Genomic DNA, 16916 nt, shown 5'->3' with positions numbered 1-16916 from the left:
ACCTATTAGCTGTGATAGCCCGGGCCCGGGCGGGACCTTGAAACTTTGGATTTCTTCAAGTACAAAAGGGAGATGACTGCAGGGTCTTTCACAAAAGGTTGCAGGCAGGATTGAGGAGGGAGATTTACATAAACAGTGAGCATAGAGTGAAGGGGACCAATGTACCCAGTAAAAGCCAGTTGTTTTTGTTATGATCAGCAGTGGCTGAGAGAGGAGTTGAAATTTCCCTGAATACACAAGGAAAGTTTAGACTGGATAAAAACAAAAAACAAACAATCCAATTAAAAAATGGGCAAAGATGGGAAGCCTGGGTGGCTCAGTCGGTTAAGCATCCAACTCTTGGTTTCAGTTCCAGTCATGATGCCAGGGTCGCAGGATCAAGCCCCGCCCTGGGCTTCATGCTGGGTGTGGTGTCTACTTGGGATTTTCTCTCCCCTCTCCCTTTGCTCCTACCTCCCGTGTGTTCTCTCTCACACACACACTATCTCTCTCTCTCTCTCTAAAAGAAAGAAAGAATTCTTAAAAACAAAAATGGGCAAGGGGCATTTCTCCAAAGAAGAAACACAAATGGCCAACAGGCACATGGAAAGGTGCTCCATATCACTCATCACTAGGGAAACATATATTAAAACCCAAATGAGGTACCACCTCACACCCATTAGGATGGCCACCCCAAACAAACAAAAACAGGAAGGTCAGGAAAGAGCAAACACTGGCGAGGATGTGGGAAAAGTGGAACCCTTGCTGGTGGGAATGTAAAATGGTGTAGACGCTATGGAAAACAATATGGCGGTTCCTTAAAAAGTTCAACACAGAATTACCATATGATCCAGCAATTCTACTTCTAGGGATACACCCAAGAGAACTGAAAGTAGGGACCCAGGTATCTGTTCACCCCCGGGTACTACAGCATTATTCATAATGACCACAGAATGGAAACAATGCCCGAGTGTGTCCATTCATGGACGAACAGCCAAACAAAATGTGGTATATGTATACAATAGCATGGTATTCAACCTTAGAAAAGAAACTCCAACCCAGGCTACAGTGTGGATGACCCTAAAGACATTAGGCAAAGCAAAATAACCTGGTCACGAAAAGGCAGATACTATAGGGTCCTACTTTATGAGGGGCCTAGAATACAATAGTTAAATTCTGAGAGACAAAAAAATAGAATGGTGATTGCCAAGGACAAGAAGGAGCCTGGGCAGGGCAGGAGGGGGGTGCCAGGGAGTTAGTGTTTAACGGAGACAGTGTCTGTTAGCAAGATGACAAAGTACTGGAGGCGTATGGTGATGGTCACATAACATTGTGAATGCACTTGATGCTGCAAAACCATACACTTAAAAATGGTTAAAATGGTAATTTTAGGTTATGTCTATTTTCACACACACACACACACACACACACACACACACACAAAGTCTGGGACCCACAGAGATAGTTTAGATCAAGGGCCCCCAACCAGTGGGACATAAGCCGCATCATGAAATACACAGGGACAGAACCCCCAGGGAAGGTGAAGCCCGCACCCAGAGAGAAACTTCACCAGATGCCAGACAAGGTGGTCCATTTGGTGTTCAACCTTGGGGAAACTGAGGCAGCACAGCCAGCATCCCAATGTCAACCACGGGCTTCTCTGCTGGGGGTGCACACACTCAGAGGGCCAATGGCAACATGCCTCCCCCTGGACTCCCCCCTTTCTGGTCTTTTTCCTTCCACCCCCAGAGGCAGAGCTCTCCTCTTTCTTCTCAAAGCCTGGGGTGAGCTGCTCCAGGGGCTCTGCTTCTCCTCTCCGCTTGTCAAGCTCTGATTCTCTGCAGGAATGACACGGAGCTCTCTTGAGCTCTTGCTCTGGGCCTTGTATCATGTAATGCATCCAACAAACCAACGCAGAGGTTCTAGTATTATCTCCAGTTAACAGAGGAGGAAACAGAAGCTCTTGAGATAGATCAGGAAGGGTGGGCAGGAGGCCACGCAGCCACAGGAGGAAAGATTCAGAGAGAAAGCAGTGTGGATGGGTATGAGGATCACTTCCATCAGGATTTGAGGGCATAGAAGGAGACAGAAGGCATAGTTAGGGATGGAGTCCAGCTGTGCAAGGCCATGAGAGCACAATAAGGTAAAAGCAAAACTCCATCTGCAGCCATACAGCCAAGACCTTCCTCTTGAGTCCTTCAAACTTCGTAGAATTAAAATAACCATTGGAAGCTCTCAAAGCCTATAACTTTCCAGTTTTATAGCAGCCAAGAGGGGACAGTTTTAAGGCAATTTGGCCTTGACACCACTCTGACACTGCATCACACACACAGAATAGATACAATCACAGAAAATAATGCAGTCCTACACATGGAGATTGTCATCACGGTTCCCAGGGTAGCCTCCAGCCAATGGCAAGAGACCTTTCTGAGCCTTTATGAAGGGACGCTAATCCGCTCTGACCTGAGCTAAGCAGAACAAACCAGAGGCCTGCAAATGTTTTATTCTTTAGGATTCAACCAAACCTAAGAATCTCGAGGTGTATAGTACTCATGAAGACATTCTCATGGGTTTCTGGTTTGGGGTTGTCTCTCAAACCAGATGTCTCCTGAGGTTTGCTGTATTGATAATCTCCTACCATTTGAGTTGACTGCAAAAAGCACATTTTCTTCTCCTCTTTCTGAGGTCTGCAAATAGATAGGTTCCTATGCGGACAAATGAACACCAAAAGGACCACTGATCATTTCCACTGAGCTCCATTTTCTCCAAGTTTCATGGAATTTGATGCAGCCAACCTTTCTGTTGTTATTCCTTGGCTCAACTGAGTTGAAAACCATCAACCAGAGACGTCTGGGTGGCTCAGCGGTTGAGCATCTGCCTTCGGCTCAGGGTGTGATCCTGTGATCCTGGGATCAACTGGGGTCCCTGCAGGGAGCCTGCCTCTCCCTCTGCCTGTGTCTCTGCACCTCTCTCTGTGTCTCTCATGAATAAATAAATAAAATATTTAAAAAAAAAAAAAAAACAAACCATCAACCAAAATAGGCCACGTTCACTGTGGGCTCCCATCCTCTGTAGCACGAATCGTGTTTGTTGTCTTACAATGATAATTAATAAGTAAGACGGGGTATGGCGATGACTCACTTTTTCTAAATGCTTCACAGTCGTGAAGGGAAAAATTATTCACCAGACCGTTCAGTCTCTGGGGTGCAGAGTCTTGAAGACAGTCACCAGCCCCCTTAGAGGCAGCCCCCCGGCTATGGGATCAACCAAGCAACTCATGGTAATTAGCAACTGCTTCCCAAATGCTGTGGAAGACACAGGCAATTGTAACCTAGGGGGACTTGGCTTCTGCAGTTTGGAAGATAAGGCAGAGACACACACACAAGTGATAAAGCAGAAATAACTCTGCAAGGGAGTCTCTCCTAAGTGCTAAGCAGTGAGTGAGCAGACAATGAGAGCTTTCAGGATCCAGAGAAGGGCGCGACGGTGCTGGGCTGGGGTGGACAGAGAAGGCTTCTCAGAAGACTCGGCATCGGCCCGACGACAGAGATGAAAAGGACCCTTCCCAGAACAGAGGGATGACAATCGAGAAGCAGAATAAGCCTTGGTGGTTGAACAGATGTGGGCAAAGAGGGAGGAAGTAAAAGTCAATTCTGAAGGGGACGAGGGAACTGGAACCAGTACCTGGGGGAGATCCAACCATGGTGGAAGCCAGTGTGGGGATACACAGTAGAGCTCACAGCCTGTCCACTCCAGCTCCAAGAGCTGTGATCGTATGCAGACAGGTTGCGTGTGGCCCTTGACACTGGAGCTGGCCTATCTGCTCGGAGATGGGGTTGCAATCCTTCAGGAGACACAGAGAGAGAGGCAGGGACACAGGCAGAGGGAGAAGCAGGCTCCCTGCAGGGAGCACCATGTGGGACTCGATCCTGGGACCCCAGGATCACGCCCTGAGCTGAAGGCAGACACTCAACCCCTGAGCCACCCAGGTGCCCCTGGACTCAGTTTATGAAGAAAGAATGGATTGCTGAGCCCTGGGACATGTCTCACTTAGCAGCACAAAGACTTCCCCCTGACACCTCTTGGGCCCAATTGCTCCCTCCTTCCCTCCTTCCCTTCCTCCCAAAGCATGTCTTGGGTCCCTCTCCACCTTGGGCCCCCTCACCAAGACCCTCAAAAGCAAGAACCAGGTCTCCATCCTTCTCCTCAATGCAGCCCCGTGCCTCACACTCGGGGGCTCGCTCCAGGATGGGCAAGAGATGGATTGAGTTCTGGGAATGAGTCCCAGAAAGCAAACGAGGACGCCCACTGATGAAGAGCAGGGTGGGGGTGGGGGTGGGGGTGGTGGATGCTCGCCCCTGCCAATCCCAGAAAGAAGAGCCGGGGAGTGAGGTGGGCGTGAAATCTGGTCCTGAGCATACGAGAGAGGAGCTGGTGAGCCTGGGGATCTGCAGAGACAGGAGGGGAGAGACTGAGATAGATGCTAGAAGCAGGTGAAGAGAGGACAGGGCTGTGAGTAAACAGTGGCCGGCCCAGGCCCACTGGGCCTATGGATGGTTCCTACAAGGGGCTTGGCAGTTAGCTTCTTACCCTCAGCATGGATGGGTCCGAGGCACCTCCAAAGTTTCCACGTGTCCCCGTCCATAAAAGATGCCCAAGAGCAAGTGGACACATCAGAAACAGCACCCACTTTAACAGGCTCAGCATTCGAGAGATGCCTCAGCTCAATGCCTCCCAAACTCCAGCCATTCACGTTCCCTTGTCCCAAGTATGCTGTCGCCATGCGTCAGCTGCCCTATTATTTACCCAGAAATTTTTTTTAACTGTCTTATAATGAGCTTGGATGTAGCCTGACCCCAAGCAGTAGCATCTGTGAAACGTGAATCTGATGTGATTGGTTATTTACCCTGTTCCTCACTTAAATAAACATAACTTAAAACCTGTCATCACGGGGAGGTGGGTGCAGGGGTGGGGTCGCTGGGCGACAGGCAATAAAGAGGGCACGTGACGTGATGAGCACTGGGGTGTTGTCCGCAACCGATAAATCGTTGCACGCTCCATCTGAAACCAAGTATGTCCTTTATGTTGGCTAACTGAATTTAAATGAAAAAAAAAAAAAAACTGTCATCACAACATGGTCTATGATTATCTTCCATAGCCTAAGTGGTAAAAGCGGCCCCCTTGAAGAAACACAGTTGCAAGCTAAGTGCAGAATTACCATAGAGCAGCAGTGAAATGGTCTAGGGAGGCTCTTTTCTGAAACCTAGAAAACCAAGCTCGAATTCTCCACTGAGCACATACCTGCAACAGGAGGAGCAAGGTCCCCAGTGTGTGGCCCAAGTCATCACTGGGAGACCCAGGAGGGCAGTCAAGGGAAAAAGCAGAGGCTTTCCCAGGGTGAGGGCCATCTGACAGCCCTGCGGACACCTCTATCAACTTCCTATTAAAATAGGCAATGAAAAAAAATAAAAAAATTTAAAAAATAAAATAAAATAGGCAATGAAGGGCGCCTGGGTGGCTCAGTGGTTGAGCATCTGCCTTTGGCTCAGGGCATGATCCTGGGGTCCTGGGACTGAGTCCTGCATCGGGCTCCCCACAGGGAGCTTCTCCCTCTGCCTATGTCTCTGCCTGTCTCTCTGTGTCTCTCCAGAATAAATAAATAAAATCTTTAAAAATAAAAATAAAAATAAAATAAATAGGCAATGAGGGACCCCTGGGTGGCTCAGTTGATGAAGCGTCTGCCTTCAGCTCAGGTCGTGATCTCAGGGTCCTGGGATCGAGCCCCACACCCGGCTCCCTGCTCAAGCAGGGAATCTGCTTCTCCCTCTCCCTCTGCCACCTCCCCTCCTGCTCCTGCTGTCTCCCTTTCTCTCTCTCAACTCAATAAATAAAATCTCCAAAAAAAAAAAAAAATCACATGTTCTTAAAATGGTATTGCTCTTAAAAAAAAAAAGGCAATGAGAGGAAAACAAAACAATAGGAATCAAAAATAAAACTTACATAAGCTTCAAAAAAAACAACGGTGGACAGTCAGAATCTGGGCAAAAATAAACACTCGAGAAACTGTGACGCCAGTGGAGCGAATGGTGACAATCATACAAAACAGAGACCAGTTGCGGGAAGAGGAACAGCCTGTCACACGTTTCTGTGTCTGGGTCTCTAATTTGAGATGCAGACCCGCATGCACCTGGGCACTGAGCGGTCAGCCGCCAGGACACAGACACTGCCCCGAGAACTGATCCTCCTCCCTCATCGTCCATTCCAGGTCCAGAGACATCCAGAAAACAGGTGAGCAGGGAGTGCAGGTGGGTGGAGGACTTGGGAGGGGTGGTAAGCACTCTGATGGTGCACATGGCCCGGGGACAGCACGCGGGGATGTGACCTCTCGCGCTCCGCCAACTGGGGACATCGGGGAGGCAGGTAGCAAAACAGCAGCACATGGGGTGGGGGGCAGCCTGTTTTAAAACCAGAAGTGGGCTATGAAGTGTGTGCATCACTGAACCCACAGGTAAGCAGGTAAGGTATGATGGAGGATTCAACCTTCCTCTGCATGCACACGGCGCCAAGGCCAACGACGCATAATGCATCTGGCAGCCTGTGCAACGTCTACACTGACACCGCCTTGGTGGACAAGGAGGAATGAGAGACCCGAGAATGGGAGGGAAGGGTGATGGAGCGTCATCCTAACGGCACAAGGGAGGACGCCCCCTCTGAAAGCGATTCAGAAGACAATGTCAGGAACTGTTAGAAAGCAAGAAGTCCTCTTTGAAAGAGGAACAGAAAATCATTAATGGAAAAAGGCCAAAACAAGAAAGATGACACAATGAAAAAACAAACAGAATAGGTGAGGATTGTATGAAAATTGCCCACTTAAATCCACATTCATGGTTGGGGATAAATAAAGATTAAAAAAAAAAACTAATAAAATAACAAAATGTAAGGCTGCGTGTCAGAGGATCTCCCCAAACTGCAAACTTTAAAAAAAAAAAAAAAAAAGCAAGGACATGAAAAAAGTGATGCATGGAAGGTTTAAGGAGGGTTCTATTAGAAAAGACTGGACCAAGTAGATGAAAATCAATAATCAACTGCATAAATAAAATCATTAAAAAAAGGAAAAAGGGGGGGCACCTAGGTGGCTCAGACCATTAAGCATCTGCCTTGGGCTCAGGTCATGATCCTGGGGTCCTGGTATCAAGCCCCACGTTGGGGTCCCTGCTCAGTGGAGGAGACTAAACTCTCCCTCTCTGTCTGCCTCTCCCCCCGCTCACATGCGCATGCACTCTCACTCTCTCTCCCCCTTCTCTCCAAAATAAAATAAAATGTTAAAAAAAAAGATTGCAAAAATAACAAAAGAGAGTTTTAAAAATCACAAAGAGGCAAAAAGAAAGACTGCTGGGAAACCTGTTTTCTCCTCAGACTTTTCTTCTGCTCCTACCATGGGCACTTCCCATGGGAATCCAAGCTCCAAAAGGCAGGGACTTGCCCAGGGGCTGGCATCAGCTGCCTGAAAGTGCTAGAAAGTGCCAGAAGACACATCCCACTCAAGTCAAAGCTTCGTGGGGTGTGGTCATCATCTTGTTCGGTCATCACTGTGGGAGCTCAACAAGCATTTCCTGGAGGGTGGGCCACACTGAGCTGCAGATACGAGATTTTGTTCCAAACGTCTGAGATTCAAGATGTACACGTGCAGCCAAGCTGTATTCACGTTTGACGTGAAAGGCAGAGAAGGTGCTCTAAGCTTGCAGGCAGGTGAAGAAGCCACCCCTGTACGCACGCTCCAGGCACCGGGGCAGGAATCACCATGAGGACGATGACCCAGAAGAGGGCCACATCAATGCATCCATGAGGCATTTCTTACTCAGTACAGACTCCCCAGCTCAGAAATCCAGCCAACAGACTGTCTGGCCTGCAGGTAATGCCCAGTGACCGGAGTTTCCCTCGGCCTTCCTCCTCTGCTTCGTGCCCAGCCTGGAATCAGGGTGTGTGTTCCTCCTTCCTCCTGCAACGTCGATCAAGGCTAGGACATCAAGGCCTCCAGTCACAGCTTTTGTGCCCAAGCACGTGCTGGTACTGGTGTTGCTCCTGGAGGTTTGGGGACCTTGCACTGGGAGCAGCACCAGACAAAGCCTCTGTCACTCGTCCACCCCAGCAACACTGCGCCGTGTAGGGCACCACTGTGGCCACTCTGCTTGCCAAGGAGCTGGAAGCATGGCCTTGTGCATATTCAAAACTCACACTGAATGAAGCAAGCCTCCCCTCCTGCCCAGATCAGAAAGACCAATCAAATCAGCCACTCAGGGGCCAATGCTTTCTATCAGCAAAACCCCCAGTTCTATCACCTTCTAAGACTTGCTCCTGCTTTAAGAACCAGAGTATAGGAGTGCCTGGGTGGCTCAGCAGGTGAAGCCTCTGCCTTCAGCTCAGGTCATGATCCTGGGGTCCTGGGATCGAGCCCTACATCAGGCTCCCTGCTCATCAGGGAGCCTGCTTCTCCCTCTGTCCCCCCGTTCATGCTCTCTCTCAAATAAATAAATAAAATCCTTAAAAAAAAATTGAAAAGAACCAGTGTATGCAGCATGATGTCAAAGGTAGAAAATGACACACCCCATACCCCTCCCTTCCCATCCCTGCCAAGCGAGCACTGAGGGAACCCAGGAAAATGTGAACGCACGTTATCTTTGTATTCTGGGATTCCTCCAACTGTCTTAATTGTATTCGTTTTATCACATTTAAAATGCTTATTTATTTGTAATTTTACAAGTCAAAATCTTTCTTCATTTTTTTAAATGTGTTTATAAAGTTATTTTTACAATCAAGAAAATACTGCCTTCCCCCCAGATCAGCAATATTCAATTCTAAAATATACCATATGATCCCAGTTATGTAGACAAATATATATACAGCAAATAAAGGGGGGGGGGGCGGATGAAAAGAACGCTAAATATCTTTTACTTATTTCTGCTTTTCTGTATTTCTCCATTTTCTATAATGAACATATTAATTGTAATGCTTTGGGGTGGAGACAGAAAGAGAGGGAGAGAGGGGATCTCAAGCAGGCTCTGTGCTTGAGTGGACCTCAATGCAAGGCTCGATCTCACAACTCCAAAATCATCACCTGAGCCGAAGTCAAGAGTCAGATGTTTAACTGACTTAGTTAAACTTAAGTTAACAGACTTAACTGATGTTTAAGCCACCCAGGCACCCCAGTTTTGATGCATTAAAAAAATCTTACTTTATTCCATCATGAACTAACATAGGAATACAGCGCTATTTAAAATATTTAGAGAATATTTGCTAATAAAATTGCCCTTGATCTATCCTTTCTCAGGTGCCATCCCCTAAAATGAAGTTTATCAGATTAGGGTTTGTTGTACTATCCTTCAAAGGGTAAGGATACTTGGGGGGATTTTATTTTTAAGAAAATGAATTAAGACAAAATGGGCAGGGGCATCTGGGTGGTTCAGCGGTTGAGCATCTGCCTTTGACTAGGCGTGATCCCGGTGTTCTGGGATCAAGTCCCATATCCGGCTCCCCGCAGGGAGCTTGCTTCTCCCTCTGCCTGTGTCTCTGCCTCTCTGTGTGTCTCTCATGAATAAATAAATAAAATCTTTAAAAAATAAAAAATAAAATGGGTGAGAGGAGCCCACGTCATCACATGGTGACATCTCTCTGGAGCTGTGGTATGGTTTCCCTCTTTGGAGATTTTAAATAAAATGTTTAAAAAATATTTTAAATAAAATCTTAAAAAAAAAAAAAAAAGACAAAATGGGCAATGGTAAAGAACTTTCTGGTCCAGTGCAAGGCTGACACAAATTAGAGAAGGAAGGAACCCCAGAGATCATCTGATCCCATGCTGCCATTTTACAGATTAAGAAACTGAACCCAGAGACAGATGCCAAGTCTCCCCTAGTCCAGCACAAAGTGCCCTCCTTCTTGCTCTCTGGCCTCCTTCTTGTTCTCTGGCTGCCTTAAATCTTGGTGCTAATGCTGCTGGCATGGCTAAGGACTAATTCTGGTCACACAACATGGCAAGAGCCAAAGCCCCACCTAGCACAACTCCCAGGCTGACCCTAACACTGCTCTGTGCAAGCCGACCTCCAATTAGTCCAGCTCCCTGGTCAACCATGACCCATTTCCCATCTGTTTGTAGCCAGGGAGCCCCCTGTGTAGGGAGGGAGGAAACATCTGTGCACACAAGGGGAGTGAACAAACACACTTGATTTTCCCTTTGGCAAATCCTCTTCTGCCTCTTTTTCCACTCATTGAAATGCAAAGCCCCATTCCAATGAGGGGGTCTGGAAGATTCCAGAAACTTCCAGAAACCACAACTGCCACTCTGCAACAGAAATTCCCAAAACAAGGTGTGCATGGACGGGTTGGAGGTGTGGGCGAGGACAAACAGCAGACGCAACCCCAGAGACCAGCCACAGGCATCCACTGGCTTGTCCCCAAACCCAGCTTCTAACCTCCAGCCAGGCATTGAGGAAGTTTAAGGACGCCTTCCACAGCCTACCAGCCACATAATCTCAGGCAAGTCAGTTCACCTCTTTGAAACTCATCTTTTCTCTTTCCTGCACATACAAATGGAAATGGCACCATCGCCTTCCCAGAATTCTTGCAAAGACCTGAAGGTCCAAACCACCGTTGCAACTCCAGAAATGCTAGCTTTGCCCCATATGTTCCCATCACTGAGCAACCCTTGGGGAAAGTCAACAGCCGAGATCACAGCGCTGAGTCACTCCCATGGCACCGACTGGGTTTTTCCCAACAGCCCAGGCTAATGTGTGCAGGCTGGCACCTCTACCGTCTGTACACAACTAAGCTCATCAAAGGAGCAAGAGGAATGGCATGGGAAACGGAATTACTAGGCTCAGCGGACAAGTTTAGGATTTAGAGGACCATCAGAAGGGGACAGTCAAATCCATGGACCCCCACACACGCCATGTCTGCTGGGGCCTCTGAAAGCTGGCCACTCATGCATCTTGTAGCCTAGTTGACCCTCACAAGAACGCTGTAGGGAAATATTCTTTGTTTTTGTTTTTTTAAGATTTTATTTATTTATTCATGAGAGAGACAGAGTCTGGAGAAGAAGCCTCCCTGTGGGGAGCCCAATGTGGGACTCGATCCCAGGACCCCAGGATCATGCCCTCAGCCAAAAGCAGATGCTCAACTACTGAGCACCACCGCCCCCCCGCCCCCGCCAGGTGCCCACTGTAGAGAAGTATCTTAATTTCCTTCCACAATCGAATAAGTGGAGGTCTTCCCCAAGGTTTTACAACACAGAGGACACAACCCATTTGAACCTGGTGTCCTGTCTCCAAGAACGATGCAATTTCCCCCTCACTGCAGGCCACTCCCAACACACCCAGTGACTGAGAATCCTCTATCCGAGGGCAAATATTCCAGGGAGAAGTTCGAGTGAGGCCACGGGCAGCCAAGCCCCTATCAACTTCACATGGTGGCTGATGGCCAGTGGGAGGCCTCGTTTGCTAACTGAAGGGAGAGGTGCCAGAGGAGGGGAGGAAAGAACCAAGATAAACATCTCCACGGAAATGAGCCCTGACCAGCAGCCAGGGTGAAAGATGTTGACTGAGAACCACAATCTGAGAGCAGCCTTCCGTGCAAGCAGGCAAGGCCAGTCTGCATTCAAAGCTCCAGCTGCGATGGGGACCTGCCTTGCTTTGTCTGGTGGGCCTAGTACCTCACCTCTTGCTGTCCTCTGGGAGATGTAGCCCCAGGCCCTAGCCATACCTTCCCTCCCAGGTGCGCTGGTCCTCTCCTTCCTCCAAGGCTGCTCTAGTTTGCACAGCTACGGTGAGTGGTCCTCACTCCCCAAGATCAAGAACGGTGTTCTACTCAAATGTGTCCCCGGACACAGAAAACATACCCAATATTCACACCATGAGGAATGGATGGCGATCCCCCCAGGGTCTGAGTAGGACCTGCCAGTCCCCCCTAGAAGGTGGGTGTCTTATCTCCCTGGGGTCACCTGGCCACCGATGGGAGGATACAGGAAGAGCAGGAGACAAAAAGGTAGAGGCAGGGGTGCCTGGGTGGTTCAGTGGGTAAAGTGTCCAACTCTTGATCTCACCTCAGGTCTTGGGTCTTGATCTCAGGATCATGAGTTCAGGCCCCACACTGGGCTCCATGAAGGGTGTGGAGCCTACTTACATGCTAAAATACTGTCAGGGGCCCCCAAATCACAAAGGAACCAGACAAGGCTTGGGGAAGGGTCACCAGGCCCCTCATGGGCCTACGGCGCTCCAAGTAAATACGTTCAGAAAAGACTCACTGTCCCAGTTGCCTAATTTGTCCACCAACGTAATTCAAGTTTTTTAGCCAGAGAGAACATGGACAGAGGCCAGAGGTAATCATCCATGACAAAAGCAGTCTGAGCGACCAATGCTCAATGTGGAATGTACACATGTGGTTGGCTCTTACCCATACTTTTTAAAGAACTGGTATATTGGGATGACTGGGTGGCCCAGTGGTTGAGCGTCTGCCTTCGGCTCAGGTCATGACTTTGGGGTCCTGGGATCAAGCCCTGCATCGGGCTCCCTGCATGGAGCCTGCTTCTCCCTCTTCCTGTGTCTCTGCCTCTCTCTGTGTGTCTCTCATGAATGAATGAATGAATGAATGAATGAATGAATGAATGAATGAATAAATAAATAAATAAATAAATAAATAAATAAATAAATAAATAAAATCTTTTAAAAAAATGAACTGGTATATTATTTTCCCCCAAGGACTCCCAGCCCACAAATGCCTGGTTACCTCTGATGCGCTTGAGCAGCCAGCCTGATCTCTCTCGACATCATTCAATCCGTTGTCTGCTAGGGTCACACACCACTTCTCCCATATTATCTTTCTTTCTATGACAGTCAAAGGCACTGGGGCTTATTCATCACTGTTACACCAATGGGACCCACAGATAGAAGTGCTGAAGAGCATGTGGCTGGATAAAAAGGGATTAGGATTTGCTGAGATCCCACAAAAGGAAACAACTCTAGCCCTTGAAGCATGCATGGAACCATGTGGGGTGAAACCCTCAACTCCTTTTCTTCAGCTAGGGATCCCTGTCTCTCCTCACCTCTTGGTCTTAAAAGGATGCAACAGGACAGTACCGAGTGCAGGCACTCTATCCACACTCTGAGCCTCAGACACACAGAACATTCCATCCAAGGGCAACAGAACACACCACACCCTCTTCTCAAGTGCACATGGGACATAGTCCAGGATAGAGCAAATGGAACATATTCCAGTATAGATCAAATATCAGGCCACAAAACGAGTCTCAAAAAAATTGAAGACCACAGAAATCCAATCAAGCATCCTGCCCTACCACAATGGTATGAAACTAACAATAAATTTACAAGGAGAAAACTGGAAAAACCACAAACGTGGGGAGATGAAACAACATGCCACTGCACAACCAAGGGCTCATCAGAGAAATAAAGAAGAAATCAAATAATACCTAAAGACCATTAAAAACAGAATCACAACAGAACGAAATCCATAGGATGTGGCAAAAGCAGTTCTAAGAGGCAACTTCATAGCAATACAGACTGGCCTGATAAACAAGAACAATCTCCATCTAATTTTATGTCCTAAGGGAACGAGAAAAAGAAGCATAGACGAAGCCTAAAGTTAGCAGAAGGAAAGAAATAATAAAGATCAGAGCAGAACTAGTGGATAGATCTGGAGGGCGTTATGCTCAGTGGAGCAAGTCAGATGCAGAAAGATAAATACTATATGATTTGCCTCATACGTGCAGTCACAGATACAGAAAACCCACCGATGTTTACCAGAAGGAAAGGGGGCTGGGGGTGGACAAAATGGGTAGAGGCGTCAGTTGTTCGGTGATGGATGTTAACTAGACTTTTGAGGGTGATCTCTCTGAGCACAGACGGACGCTGAAATAGAACGTTGTACCTACACTCCACACTTAACAAATGTTATGTAGCAATTTCACCTCAATTTGAAAAAATAAAAAAAAAGAATGACGGGCAACCTGGGTGGCTCAGTTGGTTGAGCGGCCGACTCTTGATTTTGGCTCAGGTCACGATCTTGGGGTCGCTGAGATCGAGTCCCACATGGGGCTCAGCAATTGGCAGGGAGTCTGCTTGGGATTCTCTCTTTCTCCCTCCGCCCCTCCCCCTCCTCTTGTCCTCTCTCTAAAATAAATAAGTCTTTAAAAAAACAAATGATGGTCACTATCCCATCACTGGTCTTGTGCTGGTGAACAGCAGAGATGGGTGAGAATTGTGGCACTCTGGAAAACCTACCCCTTATGACCAGCACATTGACACTCTTGCAGGGCGCCGAGGATGGGGGTCATCAAAGCTGCTCATTTTTTTTTTTTTTTTGCATGAGACACCAGGAATCTTAATCTTGAATGTGTAATCTGATGATTTTTTAGATGTTGGCAAACCAACCCAGTGGCTTTAAAATGAAACCACGGGCGAAAACAAAACAAAACAACCACAAAACCTCCCACGGTCCCGAACTTCATTCTGCCCATTGGCCACTGGCGTGCAGCTCCTTGCAAAATTGCTGGGTATCTGCAGAAGCACTTGTTTGGAGAGAGGGCTCCCTGGCTTTTAAAGAATCAAATACCACCATCCTAGACTAAGAGCATGAATTAGTTGCTCCCACCCCACGCTAACCATCCCTTGGCGGAGACCTCTTACCACCAACACTGCCTGCCAGCTGCAGCTGGGCACCCGCGTCCAGAGATCCTAAGAGCCGCAAATGTGTGGCTGACTTCCTCTCACCCCAGAGCTATGCGCCCCCGCCTGGGTCTCACTTTCCTTGGAAGGGAAGCACGAGACAAGATTTCTGGGGCACGAGTGCCTCTGAAAGGCCGTCCTGCTCTGTTTATGGGAAAGTGGCACCCCATCAGCTGATCAGAAGGTTTGGAAGGGGAGCAGGTGCATAAGGAAGCAAAATGGCCTAAGGAGTGAGGCATGCACCACCAGCAGGAAGCGGGGCAGAGATGGCGTCAAAGGCAAAGCCATGCACTGAGCAGCCTGATAGAAGGTTAGAGATTGGGGGGCACCTGGGTGGCCCTGTGGTTGAGCATCTGCCTTGGGCTCAGGGCATGACCTCAAGGTCCCCGCATGAAGCCTGCTTCTCCGTCTGCCTGTGTCTCTGCCTGTGTCTCTGCCTCTCTCTGTCTCTCATGAATAAATAAATAAAATCTTATAAAAAAAAAAAAAAAACAGCAGCAGCTTTGAGATTGGGGAATCTGCTGAGGGAGCCAGGCCCAGCAGCCTCGGGAAGGACAGATGTGCATCCACACGTCCAAAGGCAAGATGACACTGTTGCCCCTGTGAGCAGAGAGATTTCCTTGGAGCAGCACGACCAAGTAGCTGGAAGCCAGCACCCTTGCACCCCAGTGAGTGCCTGGTGGGAAGGCAGACTGGACCCATCCTGGTGGGAGGAGTGCACGACACAGAGCTGCGGGGCTCTGGAGCCTCTGGGACGAATGCAGGGTGATCGGGGCAACTGCTGCAAGGATCACAACGTCCTTCTCAGTCCACCCACAGGAAGCTGTCCTCCGGACCTCGGAGCCTGGGGAGGACGGCCGCCACCAACCCACTCCCACACCTCACACTCCCCCACTGCCCTGCCGCCCCATCTGCGCTGCACACGACACCACATCCGCGTCTCAAAATGATGCTTGCGTGGGGCTCTCACTCAGAAGCCTTCCTCTCTCCTGCCGGCTTTTCCCTGGGAAGGAGATCCACGGCCATGTATCTGCAGGAGAAAATTCGGGCTCATTCAGGCACCACCCAAGGCCAGGCAGTTTCCCAACTCTGTTTCTCCAAGTCTCACCCCGCAGTGCAGAGCCCATTCCCCTTCACAACCCAACAGACACACGAAGCCCAAGTTCCGCGCAGCGGCGCACGCCCTACCGCGTGCGATGCCCTCTGACACCCTGCCATCCGGCTTCCCGAGCTGCTTAACGCTGATCACATGCAGCGTGCGGCTCGCGACTCACAGATCCCGACACGCTGTTCTACCAGGTCGGGAGCTCCTTTCATTAGGGACCCCTTCCTTTACCTGCCTCTCCATCAGAAATTCCTCTAAAAGGTTCCTTCGCTTCACTTTTCGAGACCCACCCAGGCAGAGAGAAATGCTCCCAGTTCTCCCAGCCTCCCAGGAGAGTGTGCCCCTCCTGGGCACTTAGCATCCTCAGTCTTCTCTCTCTCTCTCTCTCTCTTTTTAAGAGATTGATTGATTGGTTGGTTATTTATTTATTTGAGAGAGAGTGAGAGAGAGAACATGAGTAGGGGCAGAGGCAGAGGGAGAAGCAGACTCCCCAGTGAGCAGGAAGCCCGATGCGGAACTCGATCCCAGGACCCTGGGATCACGACCTGAGCCGAAGGGAGACGCTCCACCAGCCACCCAGGCGCCCTCAGATCTTCTCTTTTCAAGAAGAGGGTCCCAGCCTCTGGATCCAATGCACTTAAAATATCTGTCGAATGCTTAATGTCAAAGAAGCAGCAGCCCAAGCGAGACTTTCTAATATGATAAAATTGTACCGCGTTTTGCTTCAATCCCCATCTTCGGAGAACTCCTCTGCTCCTGGCAGCACCCCATCCCTGCCATGGGGGGGACGGAGCCGTGTAGTTTCCGAACTGCTCTGTGCTCGGACGCATCACCCCCTCATCAGGGCCTGATCAAGGTCCCTGGCAGGTTCACACTTGCCGCAACATGGACTCACCACAACAGGGCTGCAAGGAGAATCTGTACACCCGGTGCTCAGGCAGGGAAGTCGAGAGAAGATAACACAACTGTCACACAGGAAGTGTCTGACTCCACACCAATCCCAGTTTCCTAGACTCCCACCTGCATGTACTTTCCAGAAGCCTTAAGAGGCTTCAGATGCTGTTACATAATCTTGTGTTTGTTACATACCCAGCCCCCCAGCT

At 49.0% G+C, this 16916-nt stretch overlaps 1 protein-coding gene across 5 annotated transcripts in view; it reads right to left on the bottom strand.

Annotated features, from left to right (window-relative positions):
- Positions 1-16916, bottom strand: part of GAS7 (growth arrest specific 7) — a 208833-nt gene that overhangs the window by 103875 nt on the left and 88042 nt on the right. The window contains exon 1 of one of the 5 annotated variants that reach the window (XM_077892649.1): positions 16709-16855. The exons of 3 other annotated variants lie outside the window; for them this stretch is intronic. Coding sequence is in view for 1 of the 2 variants with exons in the window: in XM_077892643.1 (XP_077748769.1) it covers positions 16527-16643 (117 nt within the window). In the remaining variant the exon portion in view is untranslated. Of the gene's footprint in view, positions 1-16526; positions 16679-16708; positions 16856-16916 lie in introns of those variants that run through there. One more of the 5 variants, XM_077892643.1, reaches the window with a different exon arrangement.

The sequence above is a fragment of the Canis aureus genome, chromosome 3 (assembly GCF_053574225.1).
Source record: "Canis aureus isolate CA01 chromosome 3, VMU_Caureus_v.1.0, whole genome shotgun sequence".
NCBI classification, from domain to species: domain Eukaryota; kingdom Metazoa; phylum Chordata; class Mammalia; order Carnivora; family Canidae; genus Canis; species Canis aureus.
This window is presented reverse-complemented; position numbering and strand designations above follow the sequence as displayed.